At 58.5% G+C, this 20,280-nt stretch overlaps 1 protein-coding gene across 1 annotated transcript; it reads right to left on the bottom strand.

Moving 5' to 3' along the window:
• Positions 1 to 1,961: 1,961 nt before the first annotated feature.
• On the bottom strand, positions 1,962 to 19,573 carry OAF (out at first homolog). The gene is made up of 4 exons (XM_043579635.1): positions 18,804 to 19,573; positions 5,649 to 5,783; positions 4,570 to 4,750; positions 1,962 to 3,038 (listed from the first exon to the last, which is right to left on the bottom strand). Exons 1-4 carry the CDS (start codon positions 19,080 to 19,082, stop codon positions 2,773 to 2,775), a joined length of 861 nt encoding a protein of 286 aa, XP_043435570.1. The 5' UTR covers positions 19,083 to 19,573; the 3' UTR covers positions 1,962 to 2,772.
• Positions 19,574 to 20,280: the final 707 nt, after the last annotated feature.

Below are 20,280 nucleotides of genomic sequence, written 5' to 3'. Positions count from 1 at the left end.
GGAGGGCTCGTTGTAGGTGTGTGACGTTTTTACACGTGCACAAAGGCCTCCTGAGGAAAATAAGGCCTGACCTGCGTGTTTCTCAAATAGCTGACCCTGGTAATGGGCCGAGCTCCCAAGGGATTCTGATGCCACACAGGTGGCAGGCAGTGGATGCACCTGACAGAGCTGGGCTGGGAGGCTGGGAGGATCGTTTGGAATGAGGGGTAGCATGGACTTGGCCTGAGTCTGGGGTCAGCCCAAAGTCTCAGGGAATCTTAATTTTCATCCCCATGCCCCAAGACCAAAGAAGGGGCCCCAGGCAGAATGGAGTGTAATGAGTGTGCAGACGCCCCCTCATTGCTTGGGACAGGCAGGCTTGGAGGTGTGAGTCACTCCCAAGGAAGATCAGAAAAGCACCCTTTAGGGGCGCCTGGGTGGCTCAGCCGGTTAAGAGCCCGACTTCGGCTCAGGTCATGATCTCGCGGTTCGTGAGTTCGAGCCCCGCGTCGGGTCGGGCTCTGTGCTGACAGTTCAGAGTCTGGAGCCTGCTTCAGATTCTGTGTCTCCCTCCCTCTGCCCCTCCCCTACTTGCTCTTCTGTGTTTCCCTCCCTCTGCCCCTACACTGCTCGCTCGCGCTCTGTCTCTCAGAAAAAATAAACATTAAAAACAAACTTACATTTAAAAAAAAGCACTCTTTCAAAAAACAGCATTCTTTTGGCCACTTGCGAGTGAAAAGGCATATATGACCTGGGACCCCACCTCCAGTAAAAAAAGGCACACAGACAGGGTGGGGAAGTGGGAGGTGCCTTCTCCAAGTAATTCCCTCCCCCACCCAGAGCTAGGATTGGGGCTCAGGACTGAGGGCTGGGATTGGGCAGCAGGGGAAGGAGGAAAGGGCCTGGGGAGGAACACCTCCCTCCCTAACCGCCCCCCACCCCCCGCCAAAGGACAGCTAAAGCTGGTCCTCGAAAACAGGTTCAGAAAGAGGCATGCCTACCTCAAAAGGAGGTCTCACCACCTATCTCTGACTTGACCCTGGCCGAGCAAGCCTGGCTCCCACCACAACCCTCTGGTCTATACAGCTTCAAGGGGCGGCAGCAGCCTGTTCTGGGGAGCCTTCAAGGGGACGGGGACATCCTGAAAGCCTGTTTCCCTTTCCAAGGTGGACAAGGAAGGACTTGACTCTCCCGTCTCCTCCTTCCTAAGGATTCGGGTCCCCTGTGGGACCCCTGGAGCACTCCTGTCTCTGCCCTGTGCTCAGTCTCCTCCACCTTGCCAAACGCCTACCATCCTCCAGCTTCAAGCCGTATCCCATCTGGTCCAGGAGACCTCCCTCGATAAATTCAACCTGCACCATCCCTCCCTCCCGAAAGTTCTCCAACACCCGGCTCGGCACTTCCTATTACAGTCTCTTCAGACTGGAAGGTACTTTGGAAGCACAGAGACCTTCAGGATGTCTGGCTTAGCGGTCTCAGGTGCACAGGTGAGGAAATACCTGCTCTTCTCACTAACAATAATGATATTAATACTAGCGAATAAAATGAACACTATTGTGCCGGGCACTTCAGATGTATGAACACCCATGTAAGTCTCACAATTAAGCCCATTTTATAGCGGAGAGCGCTGAGGCACAGGAAGGTAAAGTGACTTGACCCAAGATTGCACAGGAAATAAGCCCCGCCAGGATTTGGACCCTGGCAGTTTGGTTCCGGAGTTTTTGCCTTATTGCTTGCCTTAATCTATTTATACTATTACCGTCTGACTTGCTCATCTATGTCTCTTCTTCTTAAGTGCAGAAGTTTTGTCTTATCCTTCCCTAATACGTCCCGGGTCCATCCACTCCCTGCTGGGCAGCGAATGAGCACACAGCAGGTGCCTTAGCGGTGTGTCGAGACTGGTCCCCGGCAGAGCGAACGCCCCTCCTGCCACCAGGTGGCAGCATTGGCCAAGAGTTCTTTCAGAACTCTGAGACGAGCTGTCAAATAAAAATTTAAACTTTTATTTCTGGTACAAATGATAAATACTTTGCATTAAAAATCTGGAATTCAAGTTTTCCTCATACTTCGTGCTCCCCCCCCCCCCACCCCAGAACTTTACAAAAAATATTTCTGTCTCGAGGAGGGAAGCTGGGACCTGCTCTCCTAACAGAGTCTGGGTCTGGGGAAAGGCACGTGTGGTTTGTGTCCGGGCTGGGAGGCCCTCACCTGCCCCAGTGTTGGGAGGACAGCAATGAGCAGAATGCACTGTGATCTGGTGGAGGGGCTATGGCAATGGTCCCCGACGGCCCCCTCGCTGGGACGTGGTCCCCTCCTCGTTGGGCATTTGATGGTGCAGAGGGGCCAGCTCCTTCCAGATGGGGGAGTGGGGGTGCGTGTGTGGGGGGGGGGGGGGGGGGGGGCGGGGGGGAGGTCGGTGTAACAGGCACAGACACCTTTTAGGGTCTAAACCTTCAAAGAGTTCAACAGAATCACGGGCCATCACATTTTGTTTGCTTGAAAGAGAACACTTCAGGGGAGATGAAGGGGAGGGGGACACATCTGGAGAACCCCCTTCTCTCTGTCCCCAAGGGAGGCACAGGGCGGGAGTGGGGGCTGCCTTCATGAGTTAACCCCTGCCATGCCACACCCCTTTTCACAGTCTTGAGTGATGGGGCCAGAGGCTCCGGGATCAAGGGAAGAGAAGGGAGATAAGGCTTCAGTGGGGGGCGGCCACCCCCTCCAGTGGCTGGGGGAAGGGCGGTGGACCCAGAGCAGCGAACTCAGAGACGGCCCCCTTTCACCGCAGCCCAGCTAGGGGTCCTCATCCCAGAGACACAGCTGCCGCTGGGGCACATAGAAGTCGAAGCTGTAGTTTTTCTGGCAGCTGCGGATGCCGCACTTGTAGGGGGTCGGCCGGTCACGGCTGTGGCAGTACTTGAGCATGCAGGGGTACCAGGCCAGGCTCAGGCCGTAGCGGCAGACACAGGGCTTCCCGCCATCCCCCACCTGCCCGCAGCGGGACAGGTGCACCTGCTCCGAGGCCTCCGGCAGAGCCTCAAACACGGAGCTGTCCACACCTGCGGGAGAGAGGCAGGCATCAGCAGAGGGGAAAGGGAGGCAGGAGCCCGCCCCGCATGGCCTCTTGGGGCATCCCATCAGCCCTGCGAGCCGAGCATTTCCGTTCTTGTTTTTATAGAGGAGAAACCCGGCCCAGAGAGGTTTCGTGATCTCACTGCGGTCACACAGTAAGGAGTGGGAATAGAGCCCAGGTCTTTCTGACTTCAAGGCCTTCCTTATAGGGGCACCTAGGTGGCTCCGTCAGCTGAGCGTCCGACTTTGGCTCAGGTCGTAATCTCATGGTTCGTGGGTTCTAGCCCTCTGTCGGGCTCTGTGCTGACAGCTCAGATTTGGATTCTGTGTCTCCCTCTCTCTCTGCCCCTCCCCTGCTCATGTCTGTCTGTCTCAAAAACAAGTGTTAAAAAAGAATTAAAAATAAAATACCACTATACTAGGATGTGACGGAATAGAGACGTGGGGAGAATGAATAGAAAATCGAGGAGAGCTTCTTAAAGGAGGTGGTATCTGAGGAGGGCCAGGTAGGGAAGGACCAGCACAAACATGCTGGGAAGTCAGGGTGGCCAGGGTACACGCAGGGGTGCTGGGGGAGACAGCAGTGACCTGGCCCCTGGCTTGGCTCAGTGGCCACGGGACGGACCAGCCTCTCGGGGGGACAGTACTGAGCTTGAACCTCAGTTTGGAGTGCAGCTTACTGGGAGGGGTGTGTGTGGAGGGCATGAGTACAGCTCTTGGCTATTTCTTTTTTTTTAATGTTTATTTATTTTGAGAGAGAGAGCACAAGAGAGCGAACGGGAGTGGGAGAGGGGCAGAGAGGGAGAGAGAATCCCAAGCAGGCTCCAGGATGTCAGCGCAGAGCCTGTCGTGGGGCTTGAACTCACCAACTGTGAAATCGTAACCTGAGCCGAAGTCAGCCGCTCAACTGACTGAGCCACCCAGCTCCCCCTGTTGGCCATTTCTAAATCCAGCGGTGCCCTGGGGAAGGGCAGGCACTTCTCTACTGCTCAGCTGGCTGGGCAGAGGACCAGGGGCCTGGCATCTCCCTGTCCCCTCTACACAGAGGACCTGAGGACAGTCCTGGGAACGGAATCAGGAAATGGGGCAGCAGTAAAGCCACACAGGCCAAAAGGCAGGGACCACACCAGAGACGGGAGAGAGATGCTGGCACCAGGGAAGGCATGAAGGAAAGGAGAGAGGGGGGCAGCAGGGGTGGGCAGGGAGGAGTGGGTGCCGACCCTGATACCTGTGCCCCCTCCCCCGACAGAGGTCCTGTGTTCTCGCTAATGGAAGGAATGAGGTGGGTGCTGCCTGGGTATCTCCCTCCGCACGACCTGGGAAGTCACAGGTCTGTGGGTCCCTACCTGGAAACGGTCGCTTTCATCTGGCTGACTCCTCTCCCCGAAGAGCCACACGGGCACCACCTCCTCCAGGAAGTCTGCCCTGACCGATCCCAGCCCGGTTTCGGGGTCCCTCCTCTGAACTCCCGCATCTCGTTACCGCGCTCTCGCCTGGGTGATGTGATCCCAAGCTGACCTTGCTCCAGCCAGAAGCGGACGTCCTCCCGGCGGGTGTAGATGGTATCCACGGCCTCGGCACACACGTTGCGGAGATGGGGGCTCAGCAGGCCCCCCTGGCTGAAGTTGACGGCGATGTCCATGTGCAGGTGCTCTAGGCCCCGCACCTCCTCAGCCTGCCGCACTGCCCGTGGGTTCTTCTGTGTGGAGAGGAACAGCCACTCCCACCCGGCCTCCGAATGCTCCCTGCCCTGCTTTGCCTAATCGCTGAGAGTCAGACAGGCCAAGGCTGGTTGCCTTCAGAACCTTGGGGCAGGCTGGCAGTCTAGGGGCACCCGGCCTCTCCTGCAGCTTCCGGAGACACCAATCCCCAGGGCTCAGCCGAGCCTCTGCAGCTGGCCACTGGCCGGCGTCTGGGGCTGACGGAGAATTCTGACAGTCATCAGGGCTGGTTATTGGAGGTGGCAGCCGGGCGAGCTGGCCCAGGACAGATGCCCCCGGGGTCCCACACCTTCCAACAGGCAGAGAACAGAGTCTGGGACCGGGAAGGGAGGGGAGGGCCTCGTTTAGGGAACACAGATGAGGCTGGGGGAGAGGCCCAGGGGCCAGGAAGGGACAGGGAGCAGGTCAATGGGCTGAAGGGTTCTGAACACGGCGCTGAACACTTTCCATGCATGCTCTCATTTAACTCTCAGTAGAACTCATTTCTCCATAGGAAAGCAGAGGCTTGGAAGGCAACGTGTGCAACGTCCCCGGGATACAGGGGGGTGGCGCTGGGTCTGAAGGCATATCTGACCTCGGAGTCCAAGCCCAGAATCTCCACCATAAAGGGGGAGGAGCTGAAATCTGGAGGCTGGAGGGATCTGGCAGTTGGGGGTCAGTGCAGATTAGCGATCTAGGGTGATGGGGTTAGGTCTGGCCTGGGGCGATATCAGGGGTTCAGGACTACGGGGTGAGAGTGGGGCGCCGGGGGTGAGGGTGGGTCAGGGGCTGGGTGGGAGAGTGAGGTCGGGGTGCGGTTCAGGCTCGGGGCTGGCTGCAGGGCTGGGGGCTCTGGGGCAGGAGCTGGGCCAGGGAAGGCTCGAAGTGAGCACTCACCTGTCGAAGCTTGGCCATGGCCTCGCTGGGGATGATCTCGTTGTGGTGCAGCCGGGTGACAAAGCAGAGTGCCTGGAACTGACTCTGCCCCTTCTCCAGCTCCCCCAGGATCAGGGCTCGGAAGATCTTCACGTCCTAACGGGGAAGGGCGGGAGCACGGGGACCAGCTGGAGTGGGCGGGGCCTCCCACCCAGCGCTCAGCCCAGGCCTTGGACAGGACACGTGCCTGGACACTGCCCCGCGACGGACATTTCCCTCCTGCTGGTCTAGGAATTTTTATCTTTCCCATTTAAACCCGTGACTCGAAAGGGCACACCCCAGATGTTCCAGAGCCCCCTGGAAAATTCACATGGTGAACCACTAAAAAGTCTTTTCAAACCAGAACTGTTTAAAAAGTACAGAACTTCACCTTGAAAGAAACAGCACCCTGGTTTTGGTGCCTGGCTCTTTCAAGGCTGATGCCGCCCCTCCGTGGCACCCGCGTCACCCTGATCAGGGTGGGTCACAGCCTCTAGAACTACCTGACCAGGCCATAATAGGGGAGGGGTGGAACTTTTTACAAGTACAGATCCCAGAGTCTTTCTCATATTCTTGGTCAGTAGGTTGGGTGGGGGGAGGGGGGCGGTGCCTAGAAACTGGTGCTCCTCAAAATGCCCCCCCAGTGCTTCTAATCGGCCAGGCCCCTGGCCATCCCATCTCAGATTGAGGTAGTGGGCATGGGACGGGCTTAAGGGCAGACGCAGCCCAAGCTGGCTGCAGCTGTTGCCAACTTCCGGCCTGGGGGAAGCTCAGGGATGGCTCACCTTTCCCTTCCTCCCTCCACTTCCCCTTTCCCCTCGGGGTTACTAATGGCATTACCAGCAGGCCAATGGCTCCTTCCTGTTACTCACTCATTGCGTGCGTGGGGGAGGCTGGAGGGGAGCAGAGGGAGGAGGGAGAGGGGCCACAGGGCAGGATGGGGTTCCCCTGCCAATCTGGCTGCTGGAACGCTGTGCTCTGACCCAGCTGCACCCAAGGTGTCCCCCTGCTCTCACTCAGCTCTGTGCCTTGGCTAACTGCTCCCAGTGCAAAATTAGCAGGCCCCACTCAGAAGTGGTCTGGATCTGTCATGATGCTCCCTGCCAGGGAGGTACCCTGGCCACAAGGACCATTCTCCTCTAGAACCCCAATGACCCTGCACTGGCACTGAGCATATACAGGCCTGTGTAGTTATTCGTCTTTCCACGTACGTGCCCTGGCCTCGCCCACTGAGACAGCCCGCGGTGACTCAGGGGGTATGGTACGCCCACTAGAGTATAAGTGCTCTGAAACAGGGGCCAAGGTTCCCCTTGGGCTCCTGTACAGGCAGTGAGGGGAGGTCGTACCCCAACTCTGTCTTGTATTAGCCTGCGCCCAGGCATATCTTCCAGCCTCGGTAAGCCTCACTGGCAAGATGGGGACGATAAGGCATTTCCCTGGTAGGCTTGTGTGAAAACAGTGTGGAGGCCACCCGAGAATGCCCGCCCACAGTAAGCACTCAGTAGGTGCTAGCTGTCGCGAATCTCGAGTCTCGTCCTGGCAGTGATCAGCAAATGTTACAGGTGGCCTGTGTGCTGCCATCCCATAAGCCCCGTGCACTTGTGAGGTCCCTTGACTACAGGGATGGGTCTCTTACTTTCCTCTCCTACAAATGATCTCCAGCACAGCGAGGTGTGGGCATGTGCGGGGAGATTTTCCACCAATATTGCAGAAGGAGAGACTGAGGCTCAGCTGGCGACAGAGGTTCCACGGGGCTCTTTCCGATGCCAGATCTCAAGGAAGGTGAATCAGAGCTTGGGTTAACCCAGCTTCCTCTCAACAGGAAATCCGTTCTTGGGCCCTGAGGCTGGAATCTCCTTGTCCTGCCAGGCTGGGCCATCCGATCTTCCTTCTGTTTGCTCAGGTTGGCTGAGGGGAGACCGGAGGCCGGTACGCTCGTGTATTTTCCACTGGGGGCTCACTTCCTGCCAGGTGAGACCTGATACGAAACTTCCCCTCCTAGGGCTCCGGACAGCCGGGTGTCCCCGGCAGGACCCCGAGGCAGGATCCAACATTATTTTCAGCAATGACTCTTTAAAAGAACCTTATCTGGAATATTCAGAGCATCTTCTCCAAGACCCCAGCCAAATGCCTGCGATCTGGCAGCCGTAGAGTGGTCTCTTTGCTTGGGGATATCACCTGCCCACCGTTCAGAGAAAGCATTGGAACTCTTAGACCAGACAGGAGGGTTAAAAACAAAACAAAACAAACAAACCTGCTTTGAGTTGTTGTTGTTTTTTTTTTTCTCCCCTGCCTCTATATTAAACAACAACGTTGGTGACAGCAGCAAATGGGGGCACTGAATTGGGAATCTGACTGGGGGCGAAGAGAGGGAACGAGGATTTCTCATTGAGAGAGAAGATTTACTCGTGGAGGGCAAAGATTTATTGAAGCTTATAACTGGAAGGGATAAGTCACTGTTCTTATGAGGATGTATCGTCCTGTCTAAAATCCTCACAACAACAGGAGGTAGGGAGGATGATTATTACTGAGTTTGGAACGGGTTACTTGCTCAAGGTCACGGGACAGGAGGAAACGTGGCCAGAGTTCTAACCCCCCGGCGGTCTGGCTCCAAAGCCAGTGTTCTCTCAACCACAATGCACCAGTGCCTCCCAGGTGTCCTCGACACCCAGCTCGAGAAACCGAAGCTCAGGTCCAGACAGGCAGTGTGGTCCGCCCTTGGCCACACAGCTGGCAGGTGGCAGAGCCAGGATTAGAACTCGGTTCCCTGGCCCAGCCATGCCTGGAGGTCCTGCGCCAGACCTGCCCTGGGAGTATGGCAGCTCCCACTCACGGTTCAGCGTGACTACCAAAAAGCAGCGTCTGACACAGATATGAGGGTGACGTGAGGCAGGACCACCCTCCTAGCCCGCCAGCCTGCCCTGCCCAGAACCTCCGTAGACCAGTGTCCCTCCCACCCACCCTCTATACCTCAGACTCACCGCTAAGGTCCCGGGGGCCCCTTTCCCTCCAGCACAGAGGAAAGGGCAGGGGAAGAAGTCCCCCTGCTTCAGCAAACATCTGGCCGGATGCTAGGCCCAGGCCAAGGAAGTTTCTATAGGGCTCCCAGGACCCTCCAGCCCTACGGGAGCCGGCCAGCAGGCCGATGCGGGAGCAGGTCGGTAGTGGGGCAGAGACCTGAGCCGTGCAGCCGGTGTGGTGAGCGGGCTGTGGAGACAGAGTCTGCTGAAGTCCTTCGCCTATGGCTTTGTTTGTTTAATTTAGAGAGCACGAGTGGGGAAGGGGCAGAGAGAGAGCGGGGGCAGAGGATCTGAAGAAGGCTCCGTGCTGACAGCACAGAGCCCGAGGTGGGGCTCAAACTCATGAACTGTGAGATCATGACCTGCACTGAAGTCTGATGCTTAGCGGACTGAGCCACCCAGGCCGTGCCCCCCCACCCCCCCCCCCGCCCCCGCCAGCCCCCTTGGCCTGTGGTTTTAAGTAAGCATCAGGAGTAGATAAGTTGTAGGACGGCACAGTAGTTAAGGACAAAGGCTCTGTAGCCAGAAGTACCTACGTTCAAATCCTGGCGTTGCTCATACTAGCCGTGTAGCCTTGGGCGAATTAACCTCCCTGTACCTTAGTTTCCACATCTGTTAAATGAGTTAAACTAACAATACCTACACCTCCAGGGATTATTGGGAGGGAAAAATGAGCGAAAGGTCTCAGAACACAGTGGGCTGAACTCTCTATTATTGTTGCCATCTCTGGCCTTGCTCCAACTGTGATCTATTCCAGACCTGCAGACGCAGGAGCAAAGGGTTTTCTCCTCAAGAGGCACCCGAGGCCCAGAGAGGTCGGGGGAGTCCTCTGGGAGTGGCAGGTAATCAGCAAATCCGTGGGAGAGCACTGGTTAGCATGACCTGGGGCAAGGCCTTCACAGGCACCAGGCTGGACAGGGAAGTGGCCAAAACCAAGGCAGGGGCCCTGTCTTCACGGGGCTCATGGAGAGGCTGGCCTCCTGCAACCAAAGCCAGTGCACCAATAACGGCCGAGGGGTGAGGTTTATGGTACGCGCTATGGGGCAAAGGATGGACGGAGGGGCGTTTGCTTTCCCCTTAACGATGGTGCAGGGAGGCGAGGAGGGAAGGAGGGAAGACTTCCCCGGAATGAGGGACATTTCAGTGCTCCTTAGCAGTCAAAGGATGTTGGGGGGCTTTCTAGCAGAGAGAGGCGTTTACAGAAGACAGGGAAATGTGAGGCTCTCTTAACACCCATCTATCCCTCCATGTTGTTATTGATCTGCCTGATGCCTAATGCCCTTCAAAGACCCCTCCAGAGGCTGGCATTCACTTCACCAACAGCTCCTCTTGGACTCCCTGAGCATTCAACTAAAGAGCTGGTAGTTCCCAGAAGAAGCGATGAGGCCATGTCACTTTCCATGAGCTGATTCCTCTGCTGGGGATGCCCTGTCCTCATCTGCCTACCGTGTCTCAGGACTCGGTTCCAATGCATCCCCTGCTCTGGCCCGTCCCCCCAACGCTACCCTCACCAACCCTCCAGCAGACTCAGCCGGCCCCAACTCCTAACCTCTACAGCACGAGTCCTGTTGTTTGCAACCCTGTCTTGCCGTACCTTCCAGACTCAGCTCCTTGAGCCTGGGGCAGTATCTTATTTGCAGCCATCTCCACCCCCTAGAACACAGTAGGTGCTCAGTAAGTGCCTGGCAACGAAGAAACGAAGGCAGGAGCCCACAAACGAGAGCCTGGAAGCATTCTGGGAAAACCACCAGGGGCAGGGCAGGGTGAGGGAGGGCAGAGAGAGAGGTTGAAGGAGGAGGCTGGTGAGAGGGGAGGGGCAGCGGCTCTGAGAGCCCAGCCAAGGAGTCTGGGCTTCATCTAGCAGATCCCCGAAAGCCACGGGTTTCGAGCTGGACTGGAAACTTGAGTTGTGCCGGGCCCGCGTGCACCTGATCTACATCGACAAAGGACCCCGTCCTCATGTGGCATCTTCTGCCTGGGCAGTAAGTCATCCAAGCCCTGCATGGCCTGCCCCTGGCTCAAGGGCGGAGACCAGGCCTTACCTATGCCGTAGCCTCAGGGTCTGGCGCAGAGCTGGGTCGCCACTTATCAGCTGAATGAATGAACGCACGCGTGCACGCGTGCTCCGGGGCCTCCATCAATTCCCTAGCCTCCAACAAGAAGGCTGGTAGCCCTCCAGCTGCTATTGTGGCTTTTAGAGGGTTTAGGGGATCATTGAGCTCACGATCCAGTGAGGTTCCAGCGGAGGACGTGACCTCCACAAGTCATACAGCTGCAGAGCCAGGACCAGAAGCCCGGGTCTCCCGACTCACAGTCCAGCGACCTTCACGCCCCCCACCAAGCTCCCCTGTCTGCCCTTGTCCAGATCGCCTCCTTCTCCACACTCACTCCCCGCCAGGCTGTGCTCCTGAGACCCACTGCAGCTCGCAGAGGGAAGGCTGTGCTGGCTCAGCTGTGCTGGGGCTCCGGGTGAACACCTATGAGACCGTGGAGGGCCACTCCGGGAAGCACAGGGGCGGCAGGGGGCGGGCAGCCCGCTGCACTTGAACGGCAGACATCCTGTGCCAGGCCCAGGTGCAGCCTTCCTGGGGAGAGGCCCCAGGGGAAGCTTAATGTCAAGGAAGGGGAGCGATGCTGCAGACAGAGCACACAGGAGTTCGGCTGCAATGACAGCGGAGCGGTCACACCGCCCTGGACCGCCGACCCCCAGCCTCAGATAAGAAGACGGGGGAGAGGGACACAAACTTCTCTTTTGCTTCAGCCGCTGTTACGGTTTTCTGTCTCAGCCAAGTCAGATCCTAAGTGATACGCAGGGATGCCCGCCTGCCTCCCCCGTTCACGGGCCACGCGTCTGGAGTCTTTCACGCGTACTTGCTGCTTCTAGAACAATCTCTTTCACATGCAGTGGCTCCTGTCTCTCCCCGGCTCCCATCGGCTCGGCTGCACACGGCCACCCCCCACCCCCCATCCCCCTGCCTCGCGTGCTGGTTGCTCACAGGAGCACTGCCTCCCTCCATGTCCCCCCGCCTGTGGAGTCTCCACCTCGCCCCTTTCTCTGAGTCAGTGTGATGTCTCTCAGAGTCTCTCACGCAGCCTCACGCACTCCCTCACCCACAGTCTAACAAGGTCCTCACCCCACTGTCACACTCTGCCCCCTTCTCCAGAGAGCCCGCCTGGGGAGAGGAGGGGGCCTCTGCTATTTCAGACCTCCCGCCAGCCCAGCACTCCACCATGGGGAGCCGAAAACTAAGGGGGCCAGGGTGGGGAGCTGCCCTCTCCCTCAGTGCCCTCCCAGCCACCCACCCTTCTGTCCAGGGTCCTTGCGAAGCACCTGCTCCCCCCACCCCTCCTTGCTCTTGGACAGCAGGCACGGTCTCCTGGGAGTGTCCTCGGCCATCTCTGTCTCCTTCCCATCACACCAGAGCGCATGATTCTGAGGCCCGGGCTGAGCCAATCTAAATATTTATTCCTCTGCTCCTGGCTGGGGCCGCTTTATGGCTAGAGAAGGGGCCAGTTTTGTTGGACCGTGGCGGCGAGGAGAGGCAGCCCGGAACCAGCACCTTCCTAACCCACACTGGCTGCCTAGGGCAGACACGGGAGCGCCTTGGCCCCTCTGCCCTATCTACTCGAGCAGGAACAGGGGTGGGTGGGGTCAACCCAAAGCCAGGCGGGGCACATTCCCAGGCGGGTGCCCAGGGACTTAACGCTGCCCCCATTATAGGGATGTCTGCGTACCCTCAGGGCCAGTCCTGGGACAAAAGCTTCTTGTTAAGGGGCATTAGCACCACCACCAGTCAGGCGCAGTGCCCTCTGCCCTCCTCCCAGCCCCCCGAGCCCCCAGTTCTCTGTCAGCCAAATCCCAAAGGTCACTACTGTTCCAACTGCCCCGGGGAACAATGTGAGGCTTTATGTGGATCGACTGTGCCCCGCTGTCCCGCTGACTCAGGGCTCCTAAGATGGGGCTCCATACCCCTCTCTCGCCCGGATTCCCAGCCCCAAATGCCTCTCTTGCTCCCTGCCCTTTATCGGAATCCACAGCGGCAGCCGATTAAACACTTGCCAACCTAAGGGACGGAAGAGCCTAATGACGCACTGGCCCCTAGAGCAGAAAGAAAGCGCCAGAACAATGGGCTTGCCAGCGGACAAGGAGAGCCGGGGAGGGGGGACCTGCCGGGGCCCTGGCTGGCACCGCTACCTCACTTCTCACGAGCCTACGCTGGCCTCTGCTTTGCCACAGCCTCTGATTCACTTCTCATCGGACCGTGAACATCACCCTAGTGTCTCGGCCATGCCTGTGCCGTGTCTGGGCCTGGGGCCCCGAGAGGTCAAGTGGCTCGTCAGGACGCACAACTGGCGAAGGGCAGAAAGATGTACACAGTGAATGTTCAGTGGTCTCCATAAGATCTTTTACAAACGGTCCCTGTACCCCCCACCCCCACCCCTTGCATCCCCATCTCTCTAGAGGAAGAGCCTCTTGGCACAAAGCTGCCAAGGGCCAATACTCAAATCCACCAGGGGTTATGAGCTCAGGAGGGTAGGGGTCCAGCTCAGGTCTGTAGAGAGGAGGGTTTCTCTGTAGATCTGTTCCTCTGCATGAAGGTTTTCCGTCAGCTTCCTTCTTCCCTTTCCCCTCCCCTATTCAGGTATCTTCGGCCTTCTGGAAGAAGCCTACTTACGTTATGGCGCACATAGTCAACTGCGATACAGTGGAAAGATCCCTGGGTCCTAATCCCGGGTCATTAGCCACTTGATCTTGTCACAGTCACTTCAGAGCTCGAAGCCTCAGTTTGCACATCTGCAAAATGGGGGTAACCCCTGCCTCACGAGGCAGTAGGGAGGATCAAAGGAGGCTGTGCGTGAAAGCACCCAACAGCGTGTGACCCGAGGGACCACTTGGCGCGTGAGATACGGGGACGTGCGGTTCTCATCACGAGGCTGCACCGTTCCTGTGAAACAGCCAGCCCTACCCTGCCTCTCCCCATCTTATTTCTAGCAGGCCACTCCTCCCTGGTTCCAGGTGGCAGTCTTCACTGCCTGACCCAGGATCTTTTGCTAGGACTCCACCTGGACATTGGCATTCAGGGGTGGGAGATGCTTGCCAAGCTTCAGGGAGCATATCTCAACCTTCCCTCAGGGCTCTAGATCCCCGATCCATGGAAGAATTCCTCAGACACGGCAGAGGGACTGCTGTGAGCCCCGGGGGCCCCACGGCCACAAGCCAGGTTGTTCCATCCGGTCACTGCTCATAAACTCCTATGAGGAAATGCTCTGGACTCCAGAAAAGCCTGGGCCTCTCCCGAAAGCATCTCTGCTGCCCTCCGTTCCCCAAGAAGACAGCCCGTCCATCACATCCCTGTGTTCCCAGCTGCTACACTTCAGAGGCCTAACACAGAAAGGGTAGGGGGAGACTGGTCTCCCAAAGCTTCTCCGGCCTGACATCTGTGTGACACGACATCCTGTTATAATAAACAGCCTCCGGCAGCGCGCGGTCATTTGCACATTCCACATCTTCCAGACTACATCTGACAGCATGCAGCTTCCCACGCTGCTCCCTCACCCCAAGCAGGAGCCCCCTAAGGCGGGGGCTCTGGTGCTCTTTGGACTGTTCCTTCCTGACTCCCACTCACCCATCGGCGCTCAGGCCGGGGCTCAAGTTTCAAGGACTCTTCTTGGGTCCTTCAGAGTGACCTTGAGCTGACCCACACCACCATATGGCTCCCCTTATCTTGGCTCCACGGCACAGCCCCTCAGGGTCCCTCCTGCCACGCTTCTGGAGGCTGTGGTTCCTTCCTCCCCCCTCCCATTGCACCCACTGCCCTGAAACAGTTGCACATGACTTTCTCGTATCTTTCAGGCCCACCCTACCCTTCCGGTCAGCACCAAACCACACTGCCTGCAACATGACTCATCCCTTCCCTCAGCTTTTGGACACTCAGACCAGGGAGCCAAGGGGAAAGAGAATTTGGACGGGGACACCAACCTGGGGGAGGGGGACCAAGCGGTCTGACTGACAAAAAGCCAGGTTAGAGCCTGGGGGCGGGGACGTGGCCGGTATTAGATATTGCCCGGTGAGTACGCACATACGAGTATAATTGCATCCACGGGATTTGGATTATAAAGGAGAGTACCGTCGACTGGGTGTGTATTAGGAAGGACGGTGTGCGAGCCGCGGGCAGGTGGAATTGGGCCTAACGCCTATACGCTGCTTCAAGCACATTAGGGTTCCCCTGGGTAGAATGACGGGCTGCCAAATGCTCAGTGAGTGTGGGCTCTCCCTGTATTTAACAGTCCAACCTGGGCCCCGCCTCCAAGTCCCCTCCCTTCCCTGGAACAGCTATACCAGTGGTTCCCGAACCTTCTGCCTGCTGGAAATCGTGGGGCCTCTTTAAAAATACCTTTGCCCTCAGAGATCAGATCTAATTGCTCTGGGCTGCAGCCCAGGCATCGGGATTCTCCAAAGCTACCCAGGTGATTCTAATGGACATGAAGTCTGGGAGCCACTGAGCCATGGCACTTTTTTCAAAGCCAGAGCTCAGTCTGCCTGACGGTCAGCAGCAGGGTATGCAGCGACAGAGGAGGGCCGCTTGATAGCTCCAAGCGACCTGCGGAGTCTATCGCCAATCCTTGCCTGGGCTCCGGGCTCTGTGTCCTACAGCGAGCGGATTACTCTGATTACTGTTACTGCCTCGCCGCCTTCGGGTCCAGCGTGGCAGGGTGGGGAGAGCCAGACAGTCCTAGAACCCTGCCTCTCAGTGGAGGCAAACAGAGAGGGTGGGAGGGGCTGGGGAGAGGGGGCTGGGGGTGGGGAGAGGCTGGGCCAAGGGCATCCGGCACAAGGGCAGTCCCTGCAGCCCTGGGTATTCTGGCGGGCCAAGAATGACCGCTCCGTGCTGTGCTCGGAGGGGCTGGTCGGCAATGCTGCGGTGTGACTGGGGGAAAGGGGTGCCCAGAGGGCTGGTCCAACATTACTGCCGGGTGTATCCGTGAGGGTGTTTCCAGAAGAGATGAACATTTGAATGGGCAGAAGGAGTAGCAGAGATGGCTCTTGCCAGTGTGAGTGGGCACCAGCCAATCCGGGGAGGCTGTGGATCGGACAAAAAGCAGAGGAAGGGTGAGTGCGCTCTCTCTGCTCGGGCTGGGACATCCGTCTTCTGCCCTTAGACATCGGCACTCAGGCCTTGGGACTCTGGCCGGAACCGCACTGCCAGCTTTCCTGGGCCTCCAGCTTTTGCAAATGGCAGATCGTAGGACTTCTCAGCCTCCACGATCACGAGGGCCAATCTCTTGTAATAAATCTCTTTCCGTGTATCTCACTCTACGTCCCATTGTTTCTGTTTCTCTGGAGAGCGCCCACACGCCGCGCTTCGAGGAGAAGGTGATGATGAGGGGCTCAAGGCACCTCCAGGCTCAGCACTGACTCTGGGTCCATCATTCAACCTCTCTGGGTCCAGGCTCAGCACGGAGGGCCCATGCTGCACTGTGATGTGGGCAACGATTACGAAAGCCAGCGGCTTCCATTTCTTGAGCGCTTAGCACGGGAGCCGACGCATAGTGGGCACTTCACGTGGATTACCTGTTCACTTCTCATGATAGCCACGGGATTGGTGCCTTATCACCCCCATTTTACAGATGAAGAAACGAAGGCCTGCAGAGATCAAGTCCCCTGCCCAGGGTTAAACCGTATCGATCTCATTTCAGTCTGGACTGTCTCCCTAAACATTGCCATTCCTAAGTGGACTGGGGTGTTTGGTACACAAAACAAAAGAAACACCACGTTCAAGACTTCTTCCCACGGGAAAAACTGTTACGTCTACATAGAACCTTGTGTAAATCTGCCAAAGGCTATGGGGCACAAGGCCTTGAGGACTGAGAGGGCCACAGAAGGATCCGCATAGAAAAGCTGCTCTGGCCAATGTAGACAGCGACTTGGGTGGGGGAAAGGCTATGATGCCCCGCCCCGGGCTAAAGGAGAAACCCGGAGCTGGAGAGCCCTTAGAGAGCGGGTTCCCTTTCTGCGCCTTCCGCCCCCAATTCCAGTCCTTGCTGGTGAATTAGGAGATGCCAGGGCGGGTGTGAAATGCCGGGTTCTGGGTCAGAAGCTAACCTGAAAAGCAGACTCTGGACTAGAGTCAAACCTGGGTGGAGGTTTGAACCACTGCGGGGATTAAAATGGGGCCCTTGCCATCAGCTCCAAGTGGCTTCTTCAACTGGGCAGTCAGCCCCCTACTAAACTCTCCGCTCCAGACCCCAGTTCCGCACCTCACTGCCACTGGGGCACTCCCCTCTCCTGGCCCACAGGGTAGAGTAATAAAAGAGTTTATGCTGCAGCCAGAGGCTATAAAAGCTCAGCCCTACCCGTTGTGTCTCTCACTGATGTCCTAGCCACAGCCTCAGCTGCTGGAGAGGTCCCAGGAATAGGGAAGCCTCTCCCCAGGGTTCCAGCTACCATAAAACAGTCGGCATTGGGCAGGAAGGTTAGGAGACTCTTGTCCTGGCCAGAGGGGCACTCTCAAGTACAAAGGGCTTCAGTGGAAGGTTAGAGGGGAAGATGAGACCACTGCCCCCTGAGGGGTCTGGCTACTCTGGGATTTCCCAGGAAAAGAAAGCATTTGACAAAATTTCCCCTGGAGTTTAGGTGTGGGGAGGCAGGAAGTATTCTGGCCCCGCCAGCTTCCTTCTCTCCACACACAAACGCACCTGCCTCTACCTGAATGTGAGAACCTAGCTTGGGGCCACTGAGTATGGAAGGGCCACAAAGTCTTCCCAGCTGGGATGACCGCCCACACCCCATGGTCCACCTATGTCCCATGTCAGTGACAACTCAGTAGTTTTGGGACAGGTCAGCAGTCAAGCCCTATCTCCGCTGTCCTCTGGATCCCCTCACCATGCTTATCTATGGCAGTTTTGCTGGGTCCCTAGCTGCCTCCCCAAGTTCTCCCCCTTTCCTCTCAAGCTCCCACTCTCTAAGAGGGAGGAGAGAGAGATGGCTTGGGCGAGGCTCTATAGCCCTGAACTTCTCCAGCTGCCCAGCTATCTAACTGGCCTCACCTCTCCACTTCCCCAGAGACAGGGCCTCCTTTTATCAGAAGAGGGGCTGGTGTGTGCATGTGCGTGCGTGCGTGCGTGTGTGTGTGTGTGTGTATCAGGAGACTCCTTTCAAGTACCTACTCCTCACCCACCCTCTTTCCTTCCAGAATTCCTGCTGCTGGGTCACCGTTAGTCACTCACTGCCCTTCCGGGCCCATTTACTGATAACCCCCCAGTTCCTCCAGTCTCCCCCCAACCCCAACAACCTTGGGGGCCACGTCCACCTTCTGGTTCCTTACACATACTGAATAGGGGCTGGTTTCTGCCCCCTTCCTGAAATCTGGGTCAAAACATGGAGGTTGGCCAGCCGTCCTGCCAGGCGCGGTAAGGAGTGGCAACTCTCCCAGAGTGCGGGGACCTCACGTAGGGCCTCTCCCCAGGTTCTCCTTCTGCAAGCTTCCCAGCCTTCCAGACCCAGGAGCAGAGGTAGCTTCTCCTCGGTCCCAGAGGGACAAGGGACAATCAGCTCTTACCTCCCGGCCTCCCTCCCGCCATGCCTCCGGCCTAGAACGGTGCAACACGAGAGTTGGTTCATAGACTCCAAGATGTCAGAGCTGAGGGGCCTGGAGCCACCCCACCGACCTGTGCGGAGGTGAAAAACGAGGCCCAGAGAAGGAAAGGGACTTGCCCAAGATCACACAGCAAGAACCCAGGACCTCTGATTGCCAGCCCAGGACTTTCTCCTCTAGAGCACGGGGAAATGACTCCAAGAAGGGAGTCAACTCTTTTGAAGGAGAGTCCGCACCTGGAGGGCTCTGGGAGAGCTGGAAGAGAAGTGGGCAGAAGGCTGGGAGTCAGGGAGAGAGAAGGGACCTGGGCACCCAGAGCAAAGGGGTGAAAGGCTGGAGGGCCGGCGGAGGATTTCCTCCAGCAGAATGAAGGGGCCGGATCTGGGCGCCGGGGACCCCGACGACCCCGGCTCAGTCTCTCGCCTCTCCTGGCCCGCCTTCCACCTGCAGGCCTCAGTGCGACCGGGGACCCCGGGGCGCCCGGGCTCCCGCGTCCCTCCAGGCGAGCGACGGTGCCTCACCTTCTTGAAGTCGGCGGTGAAGGAGACGAGGGTGCCGTCGGGCTTGCGCAGCTCGAGGCTGATGCTGTCGGCGTCGCTGTCCGCCTGCAGGCTCTCCTCGGTGACCTGGCCGTCGGGCAGCCGCACGCGGACCCGCAGCTCGGCCGGCGCGCCCGGCCCCGCGCCCACGCCGCGCGGCGCCCCCAGCAGCGGCACGAGCAGCGGCGGCGGCGGCAGCAGCAGCAGCAGCAGCAGCGCGGGGGGCGCCGTGGGGACCCCGCGGCGGCCGGGCGGGCGCATCCCCGGGGGCCGCCGCCGCCCTCCGCGGGCCCGGCGCGCGGCGTGCGAGCCGAGAGGGGCGCTGCCAAACTTCGCGCGAAGTTGCTGGCTAGTTCGGGGCGCGCGCGGGGCAGCGGCTCCCAGGGGGGCTCAGGCGCGGGGGGCCCGCGACGTGGCGCGGACGCACGTGGACTGCGCTCCGCCGCGCGCCCCCCCGGCGGCTCCGAGGCGGACGCGGCGCTCCCGGGGTCCCCGCCCCGCCCGCCCACCGGCCCAGCGCCGCGACTGCCGCGGCCCCCGACTCCGGCGCGGCGAGACTCTGTTTTGCACTTTTCATTCAATCCCACCCCCCGTCACTTCCTTCGGAAAACAGAAACCACCAGGACCTGCCTTAAAGAGACCGCGCACCTCTCGGCCCTTAAAGGGCTCGCGGCGGCTCCCCGCGCTCCGGCGGCGGCCCGGGGCAGGGGGCGGGGACAGGGGACCGCGGCGCAGCGGCTTTGTGGGAAAAGGGCTTTCTCAATCTCCCTCCCTCCCTGCCGCGCCCCGCGCGACCCGGCCGTGTCAGGAGTTGGCTCAACGGGCAAATCCCTTCCTCCCAGCAGGGGCGGGACGGGTGACTCTTCCCCCGTCCCGTCCACCTCCCCCCCCCCCCGCCCCCGCCCCCGCCCCTTTGGCTTGCTCTTGTGCCACGTGGACGAAATAATCGGGCTTGGTGTTTTAGGGGTTTTGTTTGGTCTTTTAGTTTCTCTGACACAGCGAATTTCTAAAAACGGTTCTGCAAAATCAGACCTCACCTCGCCTTCAGCCTTTCGACTGTCTTGGGTCAGGAGAGGTGAGCCGAGGTTCTCGCCCTCATTTGACATCCCTCCGGTGTGGTGCCTTGATAAGTCAGGGCACCTCTCTGAATACGTCCCCTCGACTTGCGCACATTTTGTGAGCCCCGGGACAGCTTTTCTTTTCAGTCCCATCGCCCTCACTTACCCCATTCATGGCCTATCCTCGGTCCTGCCCACCTCCCAAGACACCCCCCCCCCCCCTTTCTCATAGGCTGAGCAAATCCAGGGAAATTCAGGAGAATGACTAGGGACTCGGGACACCAGCAATCGACCAACAGGGGTTCTCCCACAAGTCCCAAAACGATATACGCTGCCATGCACCCCAACAGTGACCTGAGTGAGGGCAGGGAGATCCGGATGCCTGCTTCCTCTGATCAGCT

This window comes from Prionailurus bengalensis, chromosome D1 (genome assembly GCF_016509475.1).
Source record: "Prionailurus bengalensis isolate Pbe53 chromosome D1, Fcat_Pben_1.1_paternal_pri, whole genome shotgun sequence".
Lineage (NCBI taxonomy): Eukaryota > Metazoa > Chordata > Mammalia > Carnivora > Felidae > Prionailurus > Prionailurus bengalensis.
Note: the sequence above shows the minus strand (reverse complement) of the source record. Positions and strands in the feature narration are given on the sequence as shown.